Here is a 21,983-nt window from a genome sequence, read left to right on the forward strand (position 1 = left end):
GCATCCCTTCTTTCTATACTTGCGAATTCCCACAAATTCTGCTTCCCACAGTTGGCAAAGAAACTTTTTTCCGTCAAAAGCAACAAATTTCATTGAAATTGTTAGAACAGTTGCAAAGTGCGAGCTTTTCAGCATTTTACATGTACTATTTGAATACAGAAATAGGAGTTCGTCCCGAGCTAAAGGTTCCACTTATGACACTACAGTTCAGGTAGCTAGTGAAGCGGCTCTGCTCTTACACTACAACATCTGAAGGAGAACCACGTTTTTTTTTTGCCAAAGACTGAAAATTGACATAAAGCAATCAAAACGGTAAGTAATAAGGAACCATACCTTGTCCTTGGGAGAAGTCAATAGAAATACCCTTCTGGAGTTGCTCACTGCCGTTGCGGTAGAGCCCGATGGCCAGTTTCTTGAGATCTGCAAGCAGGAAGGAAGATTTTACTTTCATCTTGCAACTTGTGGAAATGCCGTTCATAGTTCCATATACATGTTTGACAGATTAAGTTCTATCAAGCTGATACAGCTGGCACAGTCAGGTTGCATTTGAAAATTCTATGGCCACCGCCCTATTTGCATATTAAATCCAATCCCACTCGTCAAACGATGCAGGTTACGTAAGTGGCATGTTGAAGTAGCTCCATATGTCAAGGCAACTGAAAGTACAAGCGCAGTTAACTGCTGTGAATGTCAGTAAGCTAGGAACTTGGGCCAATTGTAGTGTAGCAAAATCCGCAGGTTGATGATGATGATGTGTGGTGTTTGGTGGCGGAAGGGCCATGTTTGGCCAAAGAGCGCCATGACCCTTGGTAATGTTGACGATGTATTATGGAAGGTGTAACTTGGCTGTAAAGTGGCCTAAAAATAGTCGCTTTAAAGTGGGTAAAATCTACGTTCTATAAAATTATGGCGATGACACGACGAATACTATGAACATTAAAATCCATCGTAGAAGAATGATGCAAAATATAAAATATATAAGGTGGTAAAATTACTTGGAGCACTGCTGCCTCACCAGAGCCCTTGAAACACAAGGGCCTAGAGGCGTGTGCTATACCAAAGAGCTATCACAGCGGCATCCTCTGAAGAGAGGACCCGCTATGAACTAGTGGGGCTAACAACATGCAGGACAACATCTTTCAGGAAACTTAGGACTGCGTTGGTATCAAATAGCGGTTCTGGGCCGAGTAACATTGCGGGATGAAGGGGGATCTGCTGCCGGTATGCTAGGGGAAAAGGCTTCTCTCAGATTCGGCTGCCCGACACTCCAGGAGGACGGTCAGCCTCTCCCCGCATCTACCGCAGGTTGGAGGATCATTTTCAGTGAGTAAAAAGTTATGTGTGCCAAATGCGTGTCCTATTCTGAGGCGACAGAATAGGACATCTGTTCGCCGTGATTTTGTTACGGAGGGCCAAGAACCTAATTGTGGCTTTATCACGTGCAGTTTGTTATGTACTTCTGCGTCCCACTTACGTTGCCAGTGGTTTCGCAGTTTCCTTCTTGAAAAAAGCTTCAGGTCTGTGACAGGGACCGAAGCAGTAGGATTAGCTGCATGCAATGAAATTGATGTCGCCATCTGGTCTGCTAGAACGTTACCCTCGATGCCCCTATGTCCGGGCACCCACCATGTAATGACATGCTGGTTAGACATACTATACGCTCTACAGAGAATGGAATAGAGCTCAGTTATTACGGGGTTTCTGTGTTTACAGTGTGACTTCAAGGCTTTTACGACGCTTAAGGAGTCTGTAAATAAAATTGTTGAATATTTGATTTTCTGATATGTTTCACAGCCGAAAATAGTGCATGGGCCTCAGCCGTAAATACACTTGTTTCAGGGTTCTGTGATCTTAATGTGCCGTGGCTGTAAAGGGGCCTAAAAGAGTTGATCAAAATTCCATAAAATGTAGGAGTAATAAAATTATGGGAATGACTGTTGACGTGTACTATGAACATTAGAAGGCATTGAGAAAAAATGATACAATATATAAAATACGTGAGATGTTAAAATGTCTGGAGCACTTGTGCCTAACCAGAGCCCTTGAAAGCCAATGACCTAGAGGCATGTGCTATACAAAGAACACTAGCGTAGATGTATACTCTGGAAAGAGGATGCACTACGGAATAATTGGGCTTGTCACGTGTAACACAACATCTTTCAAGTAAGTGAGGACTTCTTTGGTCTTAAAAAGTGGTTCTACACCAAGAAACATGGCCGGATGCAGAGGGACGTGATGGCTGTATGCAAAAGGAAAGTGTTTCCTCCTGTCTCTTCCGGCTTCGCGGCATTCCAGGAAGACGTGGAGGACAGAAAGCCTGTCGCCGCATCTACCACAGGTTGGGGCTCGTTACCAGTCAGGAGAAAGTTATGAGTGCCGAACGTGTGTCCTATTCTTAGTCTAGTAAACAGGACGTCTGTTCTTCGTGTTTTCGTTGTTGGGCGCCAGAAACCTGACTTAGGCTTAATTAGGTGAAGCTTATTACTCGTTTCTGCGTTACACAAGCGTTGCCAGTGGCATCGCAGTTTGGTTCTGAGGAAAGGCTTCCTGTCTGCGACAGGGACTGCAGCAGAACGAGTACCCTGCGATGTCATTGATTTGGTCACCTCGTCAGCAAGCACATTTCCCTGGATTCATCTATGGCTAGGAACCCAGCATATTACTACATGTCTGTGTGATGAGTAGATGTTACATAAGTGTGTGTAGAGTGCACTGAAGACAGGATTTGTTTGCTTTTGTAAAGAAATGAGTGCTTTTACAAGACTTAAGGAGTCTGAATATTATTGCTCTCTCAAGTTTCAGTGTCTTTATATGTTTTACTTCAGACAGTACTGCATATGCTTCTGCATATGCAGTACTGTCAGAAAGAGAGTGACTGTACTGGCATATGCAGTACAGATTCAGAAAGAGAGTGACCAACTGCAGCGTAGGATACGCCAACATGGGATTTGGACGCGTCTGTGTAAAATTCGTAGCAGGAGTACTTCTACTGAAACTCTCGGAAATGCATGGCAATTCCAAGTTCAGGAGCGTGCTTCGAGACCTCTACAAATGATGTGTCACATTCTATCACCTGCCACTCCCAGGGCGCTAATAGTTAGCAGGAGCCATTTGGCGATTTTCGAGTATTGGGACATCCATTTTTTCACTAAGTTCTCTTATACGCAGCGATAAAGGAAGTCTTATGGAGGGTCTGTTACGGAATAGTGTTTCGCACGTTAAGTCGTTCACTGTCGTGAAGCACGGATGTTCCTTGTTAGAGCAAACTTTAAGAAAGTAGGGGAAGCTGATGTATGTTCTCTGAAAATGTGACCACTCGTCTGACTCTGCATATAGACATTCGACGGGGCTTGTTCTAAATGCGCCAGTGGTGAGACGGATACCCAGATGATGAACAGGGTCTAAGACCTTTAGCGCGCTCGGTGCGGCGCAGTGATAAACCACGGCATCATAGTCCAGTCGTGATCGAACTAGGCTCCTATAAAGATTCAGTAAACACTTTCTGTCGCTACCCCATGTTGTGTGGGATAGGATTTTAAGAAAGTTCATTGTTTTAAGACATTTTGCTTTAATATATTTTATGTGTGGGATGAATGTAAGCCTGGAATGGAAGCCTGGAATGGAAGCCTGGAGTCAAGTATAACGCCTAGGAATTTGTGTTCCTTGTTTACGGGTATTCGTTGCCCATATATTTCAACAGTGGGATCTGCAGCAAGCCCTTTTTTCCTGGTGAAAAGAACGCAAGAACTTTTGTTGGGGTTCACTTTGAACCCCGTTTTCGTCTGCCCACTTGGGGACTTCGTTTAAGCACTACTGTTGGGGGTAATGTTTTACGAAGCGGGTTCATTTTAACTACAAAGAGCGTGCAGCTCAGTACGCCTCCCTGGGGAACCCCAGTTTCCTGTATGAATACACGCGACAGCGCATTACCTATTTTCACTCGGAATGTACGGATTTGCAGGTAGCTTTCTATAATGTTTAACAGTGCCGCGGATCCCCAGCGTCGATAGGTCACGCATGATGCCATAGCGCCAAGTTGTATCGTACGCCTTTTCCATGTCGAGAAACACGGATAGGAAGGACTGTTTATGCACGAAGGCGTCGCGAATATTTGCTTCCATGCGCACTAGATGGTCGATTATAGATCGTCCTACTCTAAAACCACACTGATGCCAATCAAGAAATTTATTTAATTCAAGGAAGTGCAAAAGTCGACGGTTTGCATATACAACTTGTGAGCGCAATTGGGCGATAACTTCTTACTAATGTGGGGTCTTTGCCCTGTTTAAGAATCGGAACGATCAACGCTTCTTTCCATGCGGTAGAGAGGTATCTCGCAGCCCATATTGCATTAAAAAGTGCTAGCAGAGTAATTTGTGTGTCACTGGGAAGGTGTTTGATCATGTCGTACATGATCCTGTCCGGTCCAGGTGCGGAGCTCTGACATGCAGCCAGGGAGGCTCTAAACTTGGCGATGTTAAAAGGCGCGTTGAAGGGTTCGTTATGTCTGCATTTGCGGTCGATAGCCTTGTGTTCTGCTACCTGTTTGTGTTTCAGAAACGCCTTGGAGTAATGCTTAGAGCTGGAAACATATTGAAAGTGTTCGCCAAGGGCGTCTGCCTGGTCTTCCAAGCGGTTTGCTTCACCGTTTACTAGGGGATACGGATGAATTTCTTGCCCCTTAAGTCTTTTCAGCCCGTCCAATACTTTATACATCTGCCGGCTTGCCCTCTTTGCCAGTCGTCGCGTCCTTCTTCCCTGCGATTTAACCTGTTTAAATTCTATTAGATTTTCTGCTGTAGGACTTTCGTGTAGTTTGCTCCAAGCTTTATTTTGTCTCTTCCTCGCCTCTCTACAATCGTCATTCCACCAGGGGACCCGCCTTTTGGATGAAGTGCCTCTTCTTTGAGGAATGAACTTTTCAGAGGCGTCAATGATAAAAGCGGTGACGTATGGAACAGCATGATCTATAGTAAAATTATCTATAAAATCCCGTGATATGTGGGTGGATTCTCTAAAACGTTCCTAGTCAGCTGAGGCCAGTTTCCAGCGAGGGAAGTGTGGATGCAAGTCATGTTTGTTTAGGAAGTTCAGCGTTATTGGGAAGTGATCACTTCCGAATGGGTCTTTAATTACATGCCATTCTAAATCTGGAAAGATGGAAGCGGATCCGATCACCAGGTCTATTGATGAGTACGAGTTATGATGAGGATTATAATACGTTGCTTCTTTCTTATTAAAGAGACACGCACTGGTGGTTAAAAGGAAATTTTCAATGAGTCGACCTCTCGCGTCGCATCGCGAGTCTCCCGACATTGTGTTATGAGTGTTAAAATCTTCCACTATGATATTAGGCTCGAGAAACCGGTCAATGAGGTTATAAAAGTGTTTTTTCGAGCCGCCGATTTCGCGGTATATAAATGGAACACGCAGTTACTATTTTATTAAAAAGAATGGCCTAGACAGACACTGCCTCAAGGGGCGTGTTAAGGGCGACGGGCCGGCAAGCTACCGCCCTGTCGGCTATTATTACTACACCGCCGGAGGCATTAGCCTCCTCACGGTCTTTTCGGAAGATGGTGTAGTTTCGAAGAAAATTTCTATTGGTAGATTTGAGGTGTGTCTCTTGAACACACAGCAGCTTCGGATTATGTTTGCGTCTTATTTCTCTAATGTCGTCGAGATTATGTAGAAGTCCTCGTACATTCCACTGCAGTATTTGTGTTTCCATTTTGATAAATGTGTTTGGTACTGTGTGTTTAGGAAACTAACTAGTTCACAGGCGCTTTGAAGGCGCCGTGACGGGAGTTTTATCTCTTTTGGAGCGATCGAAAGGGCCTCGCTGCTCCTTAGGCCCTGGTGGCGCCGTGTGGCTGGTGGTTGTGTCCATCGCCTCTTGCGAGGCGCTGGACACGCGCTCTTTCGAGCGCTTTGTTTGGCGTGAAGGCCTCGGCATGTTGGACGAGGCCTTCGTGGTCACCTGCCCGGAGGTAGATGGCCCCGTCTGCTGCGTTGGCGTAGCAGCACTAGCTGCATCCGCCAGGGGGGGGGGGGGATGGCGTCACTGCAGGCTCACTGGGTGTGGGTCGGACAGCCGCCGGAGACCGTTGTGGCACTGCCCCCTGACGCGCCACATCGGCAAATGTGTTTTTGGGCAGGCAGGATAGTCGCCTGCGGGCCTCCTTGAAACTAATATTTTCTTTGACCTTTATAGTCACAATTTCTTTTTCTTTTTTCCAGGATGGGCACGACCGCAAGTATGTGGCGTGCTCCCCTTCATAGTTTACACCATGGAGAGCGTTCTCACAAGCTTCAGAGGTACGTTCGGGGCACTGCACTTCGCACAGGTTTGACGGCCTCGGCAGCTCTGCGAACTGTGGCCGAAACGTTGGCATTTGAAACATCTGAGGGGATTTGGCACATATGGCCTAACACGGAGCTTCATGTACCCGGCCTCTACAGACTCGGGCAGAATACTTGAGCCGAAAGTGAATATAAGGTGTTTGGTCTTGATTTCTTTGCTGTCACGCCTGATCTTTATTCTTTTAACATTGATAGCATTCTGGTCACTGAAGCCCTCCAAGAGTTTATCCTCAGTGAGCTCCAGCAAGTCATCGTCCGAGACAACACCGCGGCTTGTGTTCATCGTACGGTGCGGGTTTCCCCAAATGATACTAGTTTTGTCAATTTCTCATAATGTTTCTGATCGGGGAGTTCCAAGGGGAGATCACCGCTTGCCATCCTCGACGCCTTATAACCTGGACCAATAACTTCACTCAATGTCTTAGAAACAAAGAATGGTGAGATTGTTACAACTGGTTTAGCTGGTTTTTCAGAGTGGATCACGTGAAAACGAGGGAAGGATTCTTTTTGCCGACCAAAAAACTGGAATACATCATCGGTGCGCTCTGGGCGATCAGGAAGCGGTGGGAAAGAGGTTGCCATAAAGGGATTGAATTTTCGGCAATAACGCCAGCCACCCACCGTGGAGTCCTACAAGGGGGCGCTACAGGGACTGTAAGAACAGGTCCTGCAAACGCCAGCTGTACGTTATCACTATAACCAAATATGAGATAACCTAGGTTGGTTATTCACACAAGGTTAACCCTTGCTGCCTGGAAAATTGGAAGTGAGTGGAAGCTAGGAGAAGACAGGAAAGATGGAAAGTAAAGAGAAAGACGAAGGTTGGAGGGAGAGAAAGACAGGAAAAGGCGACTGCCGATTTCTCCCGTGTGGGTCAGTCCGGGGGTGCCGTCTACGTGAAGCAGGGGCCAAAGAGGTGTGTTGCCTCCGCCGGGGGGCCTTAAAGGTCCAATTACCCGGCATCGGCTCAACCCCCAGGATCCCCCTTTCCCCAGACACGGCTAAGCCGCGCACGGCTACACCCGGGAGGGTCCAACCCTCGTGGGCTCGGGTACGTGGTGTCGCAAGGCACGAAGGTTAGACTTGACTTTCTTCTTCTAACTTGTGTAAATGCTTTCATAGTTCCATATACACGTTTGACAGATTCAGTTCAATCCACCATCAGCCACAACACTCCTTCCTTAATATCCACCATTCATTGACAACACACAACGGCTGGCACAGTTCAGGTTGCATTTGAAAATGCTACGGCAACTGCCCTATTTGCATGTCAAATTTAATCACACTTGTCAAACGATGCAGGTTACGTAAGTTGCATGTAGAAGTAGCTGCACATCATATCAAGGCAAGTGAAAGTACAAGCTCAGTGAACTGCTGTGAATGTCAGTAAGCAAGGAACTTGGGCCTATTGTAGTATAGCGGAATGCGCAGGCTAGCATAATTAGTCTAAGCACTGGGCACTGCAGAACTCCCTCAAGCTCTGGATCCTTGCAGCAAAGTGTCATGAGTACTAATATACGCCGCAATTGAGGCAGAGTGCTAACGAACCAAGGCGCGTTTTACAAAAGGAAGCTTCCACAACCACAGAGCACAATGGAAGTACGAGTCATGTTCATAAAACTTGACCAAGCGGATTGAAGTACAAGTGCGGCACCATTCTTTACATTCCGTTTCGGACATATCGCTGTGTTATTCTGACGTACAAGAGAGAGAGAGACAAAAGGGAAGGAAAGACAGGGAGGGTAGCCAGTGTAAATACCGGCTGGCTACCCTGCGCTGGGGAAAGGGGTAAATGGAATAAAAGGAGAAGGAAGAGAAAAAAACAACAAAAATGGACACAGTAACGCGATGTTCCGCGCAACAACAGTCAAAGGCGTTCGCACAATTCACATGTCCTGAAGAACTTAAGCAAAGCCCTTAAGGCCTTGAGTGCCAAAACCCGTCTGGACAAGTGTCGTGGAACATTCTCTCCTGGGAAGGGCGATTGTGCAGTTTTTCGAGTGCGGTCACGAGCACTTTTCTTGGCACATTGTAACCTGGACATTGATAGAGGAGGTGCGCGATCGTCTCCTTGCAGCGGCAGGTGTCGCAAGCAGTACTATCGGCCATTCCAATACGGAAGTAATATGAGTTCCTGAATGCCACGCCGAGCCATAGGCGATACAGAAGTGTTGCTTCCGCTCGTGGCAACACTGGTGGAAGACGGAGTTGCAAACTTGGATCCAATCTGTGAAGACCTGTGTTCGTCAATTCACTGGCGTTCCAAAGAGTTTGCGTAAGCTCGCGTGCGAGGGAGCGATGACTTGTGGCTGCATCTGTTCTTGACAGCTGTATGGGTATATTCTGGGCACCATCATAGGCCGAACGGGCAGCGTCTTGCGCACTGTCATTTCCCGAAATTCCGCAGTGACCCGGCATCCACTAGCAGATGATGTGTCCCTTGTCGATTGCGTAATGGTGGAGTAATCGGATGTCCGCTACTAATTGCACATTCGGTCCGTGTTGAAAGCAGACAGCAGACACTGGAGAGCTGCCTTTACTGACATACAAACGTGTTCACAGTGCGTTTAGCATGATTCTCTGGCATTTCAAGACCATTCCATTGTATTTTTTTTTCTTAAAAACGTAAATTTGCAACATTCGCTAAGTAGCACCAAAGGCGCCAACAGCGAGCCAACGCCGTCGCGAGCACCGCGGAAAAACGGTGGTGACAGGAGGCGACGCGAGAGGGCGCGCCTGCGAGCAAAACAGACGGAGCCCTCCGCGCGCGCCTATGCAGCGGCCGTGGCCATGCAAATGACACCGACCTCGCCCACACTCACAGACATAATTGCGCCAGGAAGTGCGCGCGTGCAACCGTTATCCCGTAATAGCGCGCGCTCGCCTACAAGTTCGAGCACCTAAAGGCATATATGCAGCTATAGCGGAGAGCGCTTGCACGTTATAGGATGTCAGTTTACGTGGTGTACAGAAGAGACTGTACAAATATCAGGCCGTTTCCTTTCTTCTCGTTCATTATATACATATACACATATAGATATGCACGTACATGTATACATAAATATGTGTGTGTGTGTGTGTGTGTGTGTGTGTGTGTGTGTGTGTGTGTGTAAACGTAGCCAATACAGGCAAAATTGTCCGGACTTATTTGTCCAAGAAGTATGGAGACTTGCGCATCTAGTGCAGTACCAGTCAATTTTATCCAGTGGAAAACAAAGCGCCGTCTTGGGGAATGCTACGTGATGGCCAGCGATCCTGCTTTCTGCACCCAATCCGTTCTGACGCCAACGCTAGCGAACGGCTGCGCAGCACGCTCCACTCAGGAACCTTGCAAGCCTACCGTGTTTGTGGCCATGCGAAGGGCGCATGCGCGCTTCCGCTCAGCTCATCAGCGGAGGTACGCCAAACTAGAACTATAGCGAAGCTGGACGGTCCGCCAGTGCTGCCCGCGCAAGCAGGCCTAGAGTTTCGCATAACAATACACTGCGTGTAGTGTTACGACCATAGGCAGGGGCTACGGGGGGCTCCGGGGCCCGATCCCCCTCCAGAGTTTTCCGGGAGCGCTGAGCCCATTGGTCACAACTGAAGTGACATTACCACGGCTTTGTCGCCTACATCATTTGAGGGTTCTTCATTATCGGAGGACACGCGTATTAGAAGCACTAGCGGCGGCTGCCTCATACGTATATTTTTAACTCCAATATGGTTTTAAATTTCCACTGTAAACAGCTTACACACACAATATATTTAAATACACGCACAAGACAAAGTGCAATATATATTCTAAAGAGACTTATGCAGCGAATAAAAATTATTTCTAAAGATATGGGTAGCATGTGCCTAGAGAAAGAATGTATTGCTGTATGTTCCCCAGGCGTCGAACAGCTTTGCGTGCTTTTATTTTACCATGGAAAAACACAAAGACTTCAGTAATCCGTTCAGCAGTGGGCGAAATGCACGTGCACGTTGCGAGTCAGTATTCCTTCACTTTCCAGTAAGCAATGCCAATGACTCAAGAAAAAATTTCTAACAATTTACAACATTTCTTAGGGATGGAAACGCCGTCAGTAGCATTCAACTGTCAAATATATACAGCGTGTCCCAATTAACAATCGCCCACCAAGATTTAAAAAGAGGAGAAATGCGTTATTGGAAGAAAACGTGGCGCATATTGCTTACAGTACAGTGGAGTAGATGAAGTAATAGTTCTGCGGAAGCCCACCAGGTGGCGATAATTAATAAAGGGGAAACCAGACATCTACCCGCTCGTAGTAACTGCTACAAGGGAAACACAATCGAGTTCCTCGAAAGAAAAGCTTCAGTTGAAAAATACCCTTGTAGGTTGCTTTGGATTTCCTATCTAGCAATTGCTACGAACGGGTGGATGTGCGATTTCTCCTTAATTAGTGGAGTAGCTTCCAGTAATATTCTTTGGTACCGAGATTTAATTAGGCAACTGTATTAACCGGTGCTACCTAACCAGCACCAATCCTTAGAAGATAGGGACCTGTAGAATCGCCTAGATTTATCCGATTGGGTCCAAGTCTCATTGTGCAACTTCAGTACCTCGCCAGGGTTTCCATTCCACTCCCAGTGCTTTTTCCGCGTGTCAGCGTTGTACCAACGTACAAACAGCTGAAAAATTTATGCACATGTTTGTGTATTAGCTCAGTAATTGCAGATCGAAAATCCGCGCAAACAACGTAAATGTGAACGCACGACACGCTTCTTTTTTTGTTGAAAGCATGAGCAGTGCAAGTGTCCTATATGCAGATTTTAGCAGTTCCTATTTTTACACAACTGAGTACCTAGTGGGTATCACTTAGTGCGTTAACTGTCATAATAAACGAGTTTTTCACCACGACCACCCACAGAAGAAAGGAGACAACACGGGCTCTTTCTGTGTGGCTTGGCGCAAACCTCGTTTATTATGTCGGATAACCACCTAGCCCAGCAGTTCGCTCATAGTTGACGCAATTTTACTTCTAAGCATTGCATTCGTGGTGAAAGAAAAGTCGTGTAATTGGCTTATTCCGCTGGTATTTGATTGAGCGATAGGCCTGTCTGCTAATGCGACCTATGTGCTGCTGCAAAAGCCGACTCCCTTCTCCTCCCCCTTGCCACCGTTACTCCAGTTCTGGACAATTGCAAAATAATGTGATAATGTGCATTTATCTTTTTAGTACAATGTTATTTTCTTTCTGCCATGTCTTTTTTCTCATTGTTTAGAAGTAATGAACATGTCACGTATTTCATATACTTTTGTGTAGTTATGCACGTTGTCCCACATACGTCGAGTCATCTTTTAAAGAATGGAAGGCATTCTGGACACAAGGTGAACCAAATGCATAATGCTGGCACTGGCCTAGAGTTATTCAGGCCACTGCTTTTATTTTTTGCCTTAAATAATGGAGTAGTAATGTTTAATTAGTCAACTTCGTAGGTATTGCTTGCTGTCGCCAAGTGCGATACGCAATGTTCCAGAGCACCTTGAGATACCTTTCAATAAATTGTTTCCAACATGATATACCTCACGTGGTGCTCTGGTGCTCACATGCTCCTAGCCAAGCGTTGCCGAGGTGATTAAGCATCTAAGGCCACGAAAAAGAAAAGACGAAAGCAGCATTTCGATTCTGCTTGAAAGAATGAAATTGCGAAGGCCGTGAGAACGACGGAAGGCGATGACGGCTGCTAAAAATTTGCCGTCGTACACAAATGACCGTGTAGTGGTTTTTGAATGGAACGAGGATGCTACAACTTTAGACCTTAGGACTCCAATAATGGCGCATAATACCACGGGGACAAAACTAACTAATGCTAAAAAAAAATCTTGGCCATATTCAAAGAAGGTTGCGCATGCCTTCCCACGATGACTCATTTCGCAATGGCACCATCTGCTCTGCTTCCCACACTTACTGTCTACCAGACGTTCTTTTTGATATCGCACTCCGCTTCGCGGGCGCAGTATCCGGTGGCCGCGTCTGGCTTCACACTTGTGCAGCGCAACCGGTGCGTCAGTCCCTGAGAGAGTGCGCCCACAGGCTGTTGCAGTTTACCGGTTGTAGTCCATACCTTATGCTCCTTGTATAAACGAATCCCAGTGAACTGTAACACATTCACTTCTCCCGAGGCGCCCGTATTCCTGAGCGTCCCACACAGCAACGCTATTTGGGCGTGCCCGCCGTTGATCAGCAGATAGGCTTGCTCCAATGAGGAAAATGCAGATATAGTTTTGGCTTTATGTGCGTAAAAACGACATAGAAAGCGTGCATTTGAAGTATTTCAACGCTGGCATCCAGATAAGCGTCGGAAGTCAATTACGATTGGGCGTGCATACGAAACACTGAGACAGATTGGGACTTTTACGAAGAAACATATATCTTCAATACTGGGCGAGGACGTGGAGACTGATATTTTGTCTAAGTTTTCCTGAGACCAACGCGCAAGTGTTCGTAGTGCGAGTGCTAAATCTGGACTGCCAAACCCTCAGTGTGTAGAGTGTGTAGAGCCACAAGCAGCTGCACGAGTTGTTCGAGCGCCGCCATTCCTATAATCGAAAGGACTTCCGAAACTGGCTTATAATCAAGAAGGAAGAGCACTTAGGCATCGTAAACAAAATCGTAGGCTCGGTGGCTGTGCCACGATACAGTCTACTAAACTGCTGCTGTTTAACATGCAGGTGCTCATCATCGCACTGATCGGCGCAGCTCTGCCCGCTACCATCTCGGCTGTCGCACACGCAACTTCAACCTGCCTGGAACCATGCCTTGGCCGTGCCCCTGCTCTCTATCGCCAAGTCACGCTAGCGCCCCCTACGCTTCTACTAGCGCCGCCTGTGACGAGCGTGATCAGCCCTACCACCAGGGAGCTGCCTGCGTCAGCAACATCTGGCAGATCACCTATAAAAGACCAACGCCTTCACGCGCCAACCTGTGGGCTCGGTGGCTGTGCCACGATACAGTCTACTAAACTGCTGCTGTTTAACATGCAGGTTAGTCAGTGCTATAGTCTCTACGCTAAGAAATCAAGCAACTATGTTTTGGTACTGCAGCCGAGCCCCCAGTGTCTGTTTGCCATAGCAATGAATTGTATTCATGTCTCGCGCTCTTTGCTGCTACTGTCGGGCGACATAGAAAATAATCCCGGTCCTGACTCTAACGCTATACTAACTGAACTAAAGAAGCTATCCGCTGGGCAATCACAGTTAATTAACGAGATTAAAGGTTTAAAAAGAGGACTAGACGAGACTAACAATTCGATTTCTGAACTAAACAGAAGAATGCATGCCGTCGACAGCCACTGTCAACACATCGAGGACGTGCAGCGACAGGTTGAAACATTTAAGACTTCTGCGGCCATGACGACACGGGCAATCTCCGATATAGAAGCGCGCATCGATGAAGCAGAAAACCGAGCTCGCCGCAACAACCTTGTCTTCTTCGGTATCCCCGACCCAAGTGCGTCTGCATCCGCCGCTCAGGCAGAGGAAGAAATCATTCGGCTTTGCGCCGACCAATTAAACATAACCGTGCATCCTGAGGCGATTGAACGTGCGCATCGTCTCGGCCGCCATGCTGATAACCGAAACCGTCCTATAATCGTAAAGTTCCTTTTTTATAAAACAAAAGAAAAAATTCTGTCTAACGGCCGCAAGTTGAAAGGGACTAACTATAGCATTCGCGAAGACTACTCTCGTACTGTGCAGAATGCCCGGAAACATCTTTTGGCTTTTGCAAGGACCAAGTCAGCTGCATATTTATTACGCTACAAAACTCTGTTTATAGGATCTGCTAAGTACATGTACGACGAAACCACAAAATGTGTAAAAGAAATCCAATAGCAATCGCTGCATCGCCGTCATCCAACACACCGTTCGATAACGACAACCCGCCCTAACAGTACTATTTCAGCAATATATTCTAACATACGTAGCTTGCTTTCCAAACGTGACGTTGTACCTAATCTGGTTTTATCATCTGGATGTAACTTGTTGATACTTACCGAAACCTGGCTAACCGCTGACGTATCCGACACGGAGGTCATGGATGACCTACCCGGTTTCCACGTCTTCCGTAACGATCGCCAGCACTCTAGAGGCGGCGGGGTGCTCATCGCCGTTAGTAATACGATACCCTGATCCGTTGTTCACAACCCAAGTGACCTAGAAATATTATGGCTACTCTTTCGTGCAACCCCGAAAACTACTTTACTTGGCGTTTGCTACCGCCCCCCCGCGAGCAGACACTAGCTTCACTGACAAGCTCAACCACGTCCTAGACGTACTAATGAATAAATACACTAACGCTCAGATTTTGCTCTTTGGAGACTTTAATTTCCATAATATCAATTGGGATAAATGTCCTCCTTCGTCACATAGTACAATCGAAAATGATTTCCTCGAAGTCTGCTTAAATTTCAACTTGACCCAGCTAGTCTTAGAACCAACACGCGTAGTGAACGACTCGGCCAACATTTTAGATCTCATATTAACTAACAATCCGTCTAGCCTATCTTCGATATCCTATCTCCCGGCAATTAGCGACCATAAAATAATCCACACTGTCTTTAACTTTACCTTTCCAAAACGAGAATCGTGGAATAAAATAATACGCCTATACGATAAAGGCAACTACGAAGCCATTAACAACGAACTAATGCTCTTCTACCCCACTTTCAGTGATGAATTCCACAACCGCACAATTCAAGCCAATTGGTCGATCTTCCAACAAAAAATCATCGACCTTGCTAATAACCACATTCCAGTTGTTTCAGTACCGACTAACAGCAATAAACCTTGGTTCACAAAAAAAAATTATCAACTTTAGAAAACAGGAAGAAACGATTCTTTCGGTCGGCAAAGCAAACCAATTGTGCTGTGGCCTGGGACAAATATTACCAGGCAGAGAAAGTTTATCTCTCGGCTATACGCCGCGAAAAACACTCATTTTTTCATGACACGTTGCCTCGCGTACTAAGCACTAACCCCCCGAAATTCTGGCAATTACTAAACCCCAAGCCACCGAATGCTATCACTATCGCCGACCATAACGATATAGTAATCCCCGAAGAAGAGTGTGCTGATGCATTTAACCGCGCGTTTTCATCAGTATTCACCACTGAACCGGATGCTCTGTTACCTATACCACCGTCAGCTGTGCAATCTGTTATGGCACCCATCGAATTCACTGAACATGGCATAACGGCAATAATTGAAAAGCTAAAGCTTTCATCGTCACTGGGGGCGGATGGCATCAACTCTAAACTGTTAAAAAATACTAAACTCATCTGCGCATCATACTTTAGATTAATCTTCTCACAGTCTTTATCTTGCTGTAGCATCCCCGTCAACTGGAAGGAAGGGCAGGTTGTTCCAATCTACAAATCAGGTAACAAAAACTCTCCTCTTAACTACAGACCAATTTCCCTAACCAGCGTACCTTGCAAGATAATGTAGCACGTCATTTTCACCCAAATTATGCACTTCCTTGACACTAACAACTACTTTCACCCATCCCAACATGGTTTTCGCAAAGGTCTCTCGTGCGAAACGCAACTTGCTATGTTCGTCCATGACTTACACGTTAATCTTGATGCTAACACCCAAATCGACGCCATTTTTCTGGATTATGCTAAAGCATTTGATAAGTTACCTCACCAACGTCTAATACTCAAGCTCTCTCAGCTGAACCTGCACCCTGACGTCTTAAATTGGGTTACTGAATTTCTCACTAACCGATCACAGTCAGTGCATGTCAACAATCGCACCTCCGCGCCCCTCCCTGTAACTTCTGGCGTCCCACAAGGTAGCGTTCTAGGCCCCTTACTTTTTCTTATTTATATTAAAGACCTTCCCCTTAATGTTTCCTCTCAAATCCGTATGTTCGCTGACGATTGTGCCATTTACCGCACAATTACTAATGACTCTCACCACGGTATTTTACAAAATGACCTTAACAAAGTGCAAGGCTGGTGCAACGACTGCTTAATGACCCTTAACGCCAATAAATGTAAAGTAATGTGTTTCACTCGCCGCCATCAGCCCTTATACTCACCGTATAATATTACTAAGACTACCTTAGAAAAAGTGGACACATTTAAATACCTCGGCGTCACCCTTTCATACGACTTAGACTGGTCTGCTCATGTAACGCGCATTACTGCATCCGCTCACCAAACACTGGGATTCCTAAAACGCCATCTGCGTCATGCACCGCAACACGTCAAACTACTAGCATTCAAGACTCTCGTATGTCCAAAAATTGAATACGCATCCCCCATCTGGTCACCACATCAAACTTACCTTATCAATGCACTTGAAAGAATTCAGAATCGTGCGGCAAGATTCATTCATTCTTCGTATTCTTATAACACTAGCGTATCACTACTTAAAACACAGTCCGCCTTAAACACGCTATCATCCCGGCGTCGCATTGATTCGTTAATCCTCTTTCACAAGTTCTATTACAGTTCACTTCATCATGCACCATATGTGCTGGCCCCACCCCCTCGCCATTCCCTGCGTACAGGGCATTCCTTGCAAGTAACCCGTCCACGCAGCCGAACTACAACCTTCTCTGCATCCTTCTTTTGCCGATCATCAAGCGACTGGAACGGCCTGCCCTATCACATAACCGAAATCACCTGTTCAACGACGTTTGCTGATAAGCTTAATACTAATATTCTTCATTGAACTCATGTGGCCACCAATTAAAATGCACATTTGTAAACCCCACCCCTTATGTAATACCCCCATTGAGGGGTCTTTAAGGAAATAAAAGTGAAGTGAAGTGAAGTGTGAACCGATGAAGCTAGCTTCTCCTCTAATGGCCAAGTGAACATCCTCAACGCTCACTATTATAGCGACGAAAACCCTCAAGGGGTTTCGAAGTCATATTAGCAATATCAACGGTCGGGTAACGAGTGCTGGGGAACTTACGGTGGCACTATCACTGGCACCTCCTTTATTTGATAACGTGCTTATGGTTGAAAGATACGTCAACCACATCCTTGATGGTGCGCTTTAAGATTTTCTTTGTGAAGTTCCACTGGCTAGGTTCGAGGATATTTTGTATCAGCAAGGTGGTGCTCCCGCGCATGGCAGCAGCCAAGCTTGCCAATGGCTGCATGAAGTATTCCCACAGAAGTGGATTGAAAGGCATGGACCCATTGCTTGGCCGGCACGGTCACCAGATTTAATTGCATTCGATTTCTTTTTCTAGGGCTACGTCATGTATCAAGTGTAAAAGACGCCAACCACAACATCAGATAACATAAAAGGAAAATAAAACAAGTCTGCAACTCCATCCACGATACCACGATCACGGACTCGTCGGAAAATGTGCATTGTCCCGGAAAATGTCCCGGAAATGTGCATTGCAGCATATGGGAATCCCTTCGGAGACACATTGTCATCAAAGGGCGATTTTCGGATTTAAGATCACTGGAAAATCCTTCCAGCCCTAACGTCGCCTCCCCACCCAACCCTCATTACGCTCCATCGGCAAGCGGCCACCTATTGCCCATTTCAACCACCAAGAAATAAAGCTATGTTCTTGTTCTATTTAGCCTCCATAGACGCTTTATCGCTTTGGTACTAACAGGCAGGAACTGCTCGGCAGGGCTGCCAGGTCTTCGGGAGAAAAGGTGCTGAAGTATTACGAAAAGTAGCCAGAAAAGTGGCCTACTGCAGCGAAGCATTATTTGGTAGCCAAAGAAGTAGGCGCGGAGCGAAAAACTAACAATTGCGAACTTGTCACAATAGAAAAATGAAAAAAAAGAGAAAGATATGTAGTTTCCTGCTTCAATGATGACACACCTACGACTTGATTTCAATCGTCACCGTGTGAAGTGTGTGACGTCAGATGCTTCTATCCCTTGAACACAGTTGCATAGTCAGAGATCGACATCTGTAACGTCATAGCTGCCTTGACGCGTTTCCGGTTGCAGCCGCTTCTGGTACTAAGAACCATTGTCTTCGAGGCACTCTATAGATGTAAGAGTCACTGGTAGTTATATTAGTACCCCATATATGACTTCAGTTTTACGAAGGACGTAAAAGAATTTCCTTGAAGACTATTTAAGCCTGCTTGTGCCTGTTCAATTTATGCGTCCACAACACTTGCAGACTGCACGAAACGTTGATGTGAGCCAACGAGTGTTGCATATGTCGCATCTCGGGCAGTCCTGGACAACCCAGGAAGGACGGACCACACGGCGGCTATGATATATCTTCAGCTCCTGAATTTGCTTCAGGCGCTTCCAATAAACAAAGGCACGACCTTCCTGATGTGGCGTTTGCGGCTGTTGCTCGTCAGGGGAGGAGTGTGATTAGGGTTCTGCCTATACCAATTACCAACTCCAAATGTTCCCAGGAAGTAGCCAATTTGCCAATCACGATTTTCAGTCCCCAGGAGCCCCTCAAATAGTAAATTCGGAGAACAATCACCAAACATGGCAACCCTGCCTCTCAGCCAGCAGCACGCATTTGCGCCGTCATCCGATAAAAGCTGCATGTCCAGATACCTAAGCCAGGCATAACGCCCTGGCCCGGGCTAGTCTCGCAGCAGCAGACCTTGTTCATCCATCACACGCGAGAGAGCAGCACAACAGTGCACAATCGCCCGTCACGTGGTAAGTTCATATTTCTCGGCTTTCCTTGGAACGCGGAGGAAAGGTCCAAGTGATATATATCGCGATAGAAACAATTTATTCAGAGGTTTCTCAAGGTGCCCTATAACTTTGCTATCACACTTGGGGTCTGCAACCAACAGTGAAATTGCTAGTTAAACAAAACTATAATGCTTTAATTAAAGGGAAAATAAAAAAATTAACTAGGCCAGTAATTCTAGGCCAGTGCAATCTTTACGCATGCGGTTCCATACGCGTCCGCAGTGCCTGTCATATTTAGAACATTGGCTCAATTTATGAGCGACAACCTGTGTAAGTTCCTGTTTTCTTTTTAGCTGTCAGTAAGACAGTCTTTGCATTTCGCGCGTTATTGTTTACGCCATTAGAAGCGATTTCTTTAGGCGTCATGCCTGCTCTAAACATCGTCCAGTTTTCTGCAATATATCGAGAGTACATCGGAAGCTGTTCTATACTTTTGTCTTTATGGCATAATGGAAAATGTTCTTTTTATTTGCTGGTACATGAAAGGGCCTTCGCGTTTGCTTGAGTTATTTTTTTCCCTATTTTACTGTCTGAACTTTCGTGTCTATAATGTACATGTCATGCATTTTCCCTTTTGTTCATTTTCGGAGGGTGTATCATACGAAGTTATGCGAAAAAAATTTTTCCCCGAAACGGAAGTCAATAAAATGAGGCCAAAGATCTGTTGTGTTGGAAGTGGAATTTATGAGTGTTGGTGCACATGCTGGCATACTCAAAGTATGGACAAAGCTGCATGCGTGCGACAACATAAATAACTAGTGGCACACCACGCACCAGTTTACCATGCCAGTGCCGGGCGTAGAGCGCGCACGTGACATAAAACAATACGCGCCGCTGACAGGCAGCAAGAAAGCAAAAGTAATGAGGAGAGGGGCATGGTATTGGTGGAAAGGGAACGTAGCTGGCCGTAATAATAAAGCAAAAAGAAAAAACAGCGCTAGGGCGAAGAAGCGACTCGCGGCTCCTGTGCGCCGCCAATTTACCAAAGTATCGCCCTCCTGCTAGGGCCGTAACTGAAGGGGCCTTGGAACTAGCATCGGAAGAGCGTCTGCTTAAAAACAGCCAATGGCAGCCATGCGCAGATTCAGCCCTTGAGGCAAAGAACCGAGACGGGCTACAGGACCGCGAGTAAGCGAACAGGAAGAGACGTGCATATGACAGCCATCTTATACCACAGTGTTAATCAACGTGTGAGCAAAGTGCTCCGCTAAAGACTAGCCCTACGCTCCGACGCGCCCGTTTGCCCTCCGAAGGGCAGCTTGCTCGCAGGTCAGCACAAACAAAGCACGCTGGCAGCATTTTCAGACTCACCGCCATTCTCCTCATCGTATGCGATGGCATTTCGCAGGTACTGTAGGGCTCTCTTGTTGTGCTTGTTCAATCTGATTAGTAGTTCGACGTCGGGCTCCTCAGCTGCGTCGCAGGTGTTGGCTGGCGCCGACAGCTCGCCTTCGGCTGCCACGTTGAAGGGGTCGCTGCGGACACCGCGCAACGCGAACCGCAGCGCAGCGACTACGGCAGCGAAAAGCCATCGCAGAAGCCCGAACGCCATGGCAACGAAGTAGCCCATCTGCACATCGCCATAACAATCGACTTGTCTGCTGCGCTCGTGCGTGCATTTTGTTAAAACCCATCGATCTCTAAAAGTAGCGCCAACTAAAACCCCTTAAACTTGGTAAGGTAGCGCCACTGAGCCAATGGCCATTGGCCCACCTCAGAGGTGGGCCAATGGCCCAGCTCTGAGCCTTTGCGCGTGCTCTGAAGATGGGCAAACACGCACGTTGGCGGCACTGTAGCTTGTAATACTTTTTCGAACCTTCAGAGCAGCTTTCGTTCGTGCCTTCTGTCGTCCTTTGTACGTCATAGCTCATACACGCTGTGAATTCGCGCGGTAAGCATGGCGCGGAATACTTAGGCTGCTGAGGGCTTTCTAGAGGTCAGGATGTTGGCATTCGATCGTGCATGTGTTATTCACAACTATTCGAAACAAAATCTTGCGACAAGTACATCACAGAGGTTAGTTACCGAATTGAAGCGCGCGCGATACATTCGGAGTCTTCGCTGCATAGCGTGAATGCTCGTTTGGATACTTTTGTTTTCGAAAAATAGCTATCAAAAGATTAGAAAAAGCTGTCGTCACTTAATTTGCATAACCATCTGTTTAGAAAATATATGCTGTACACGAAGTTACTCGGAGCTAGAAAGCCACCGCGAATAATTAAAGCGCACCGCCTTGCCACGCGTGCATTTACACTGCGAAATGCCGTGTGCTACGCTAAAGCGGCGTAAGCGGCGCCGTGGTCGAGGAAGCAGCATGAACGAGAGGAGAACTGAGGGTAGTGAAGGCGGAGGATGTCGCTAGTTTACGAAGTTTGTGGGGTTTTAGCGGCAACCACATTCTATCTCCGCTCCACTCCCGCGCTTGGCGAGACCTCGACAATGGCGCCGCTTATGTTGTCCCTACCGTAGCGCATGACGACTGCCGGGTTACCGAAGCAAATCGGCGGAAAAGTTCGTCCGAGCCGTGCTGAGCACTTGGGGCGAGACTTTGCGGCGTCAATCGGTGAATGGCGTTAATAATGTCGCGTTGGAATTCCGCAAAAATATAGAGAAAAGGACTACTTTTTAAGGCGTAAATGCCCGTACGTTGAGATTTCGTGTTGCCGAAACACGGCGCATACACACGGTGTGCTCAAACAAGTGCGTAACTACTTTAGTTTCAGCTTTTGACTGCGTGAAAGTACGTGTTCGTGGTTTCGTAGGTTCATTCACGTACCTGCATTATAGTCCTGGTCGGCCGGCGGATGAAAGGTTGCGACGTTTTTTGGTTGAAAAATGCGAGCTGAAGACGGACAGGCGCACACTCGCAAGTGAATTTTATTTTCCCCGATGCTTTCCGTATATACCCTCAGGCATGTGCAGAAGAACGTAGAAAGTTGAAGTCACATGAG

The 21,983-nt window shown here is 46.6% G+C and overlaps 1 protein-coding gene across 1 annotated transcript in view; it reads right to left on the minus strand.

The window, feature by feature from the left end:
* The window catches only part of LOC129385323 (spastin-like), a 33,440-nt gene extending 12,856 nt beyond the window's left edge, over positions 1-20,584 (minus strand). The window contains exons 1-2 of the mRNA XM_072284614.1: positions 20,344-20,584; positions 334-420 (exon numbers count right to left, since the gene is read on the minus strand). Of these exons, the coding sequence (XP_072140715.1) occupies positions 334-420; positions 20,344-20,584 (328 nt within the window). The remainder of the gene's footprint in view (positions 1-333; positions 421-20,343) is intronic.
* Positions 20,585-21,983: the final 1,399 nt, after the last annotated feature.

Source organism: Dermacentor andersoni, chromosome 9 (assembly GCF_023375885.2).
Source record: "Dermacentor andersoni chromosome 9, qqDerAnde1_hic_scaffold, whole genome shotgun sequence".
Lineage (NCBI taxonomy): Eukaryota > Metazoa > Arthropoda > Arachnida > Ixodida > Ixodidae > Dermacentor > Dermacentor andersoni.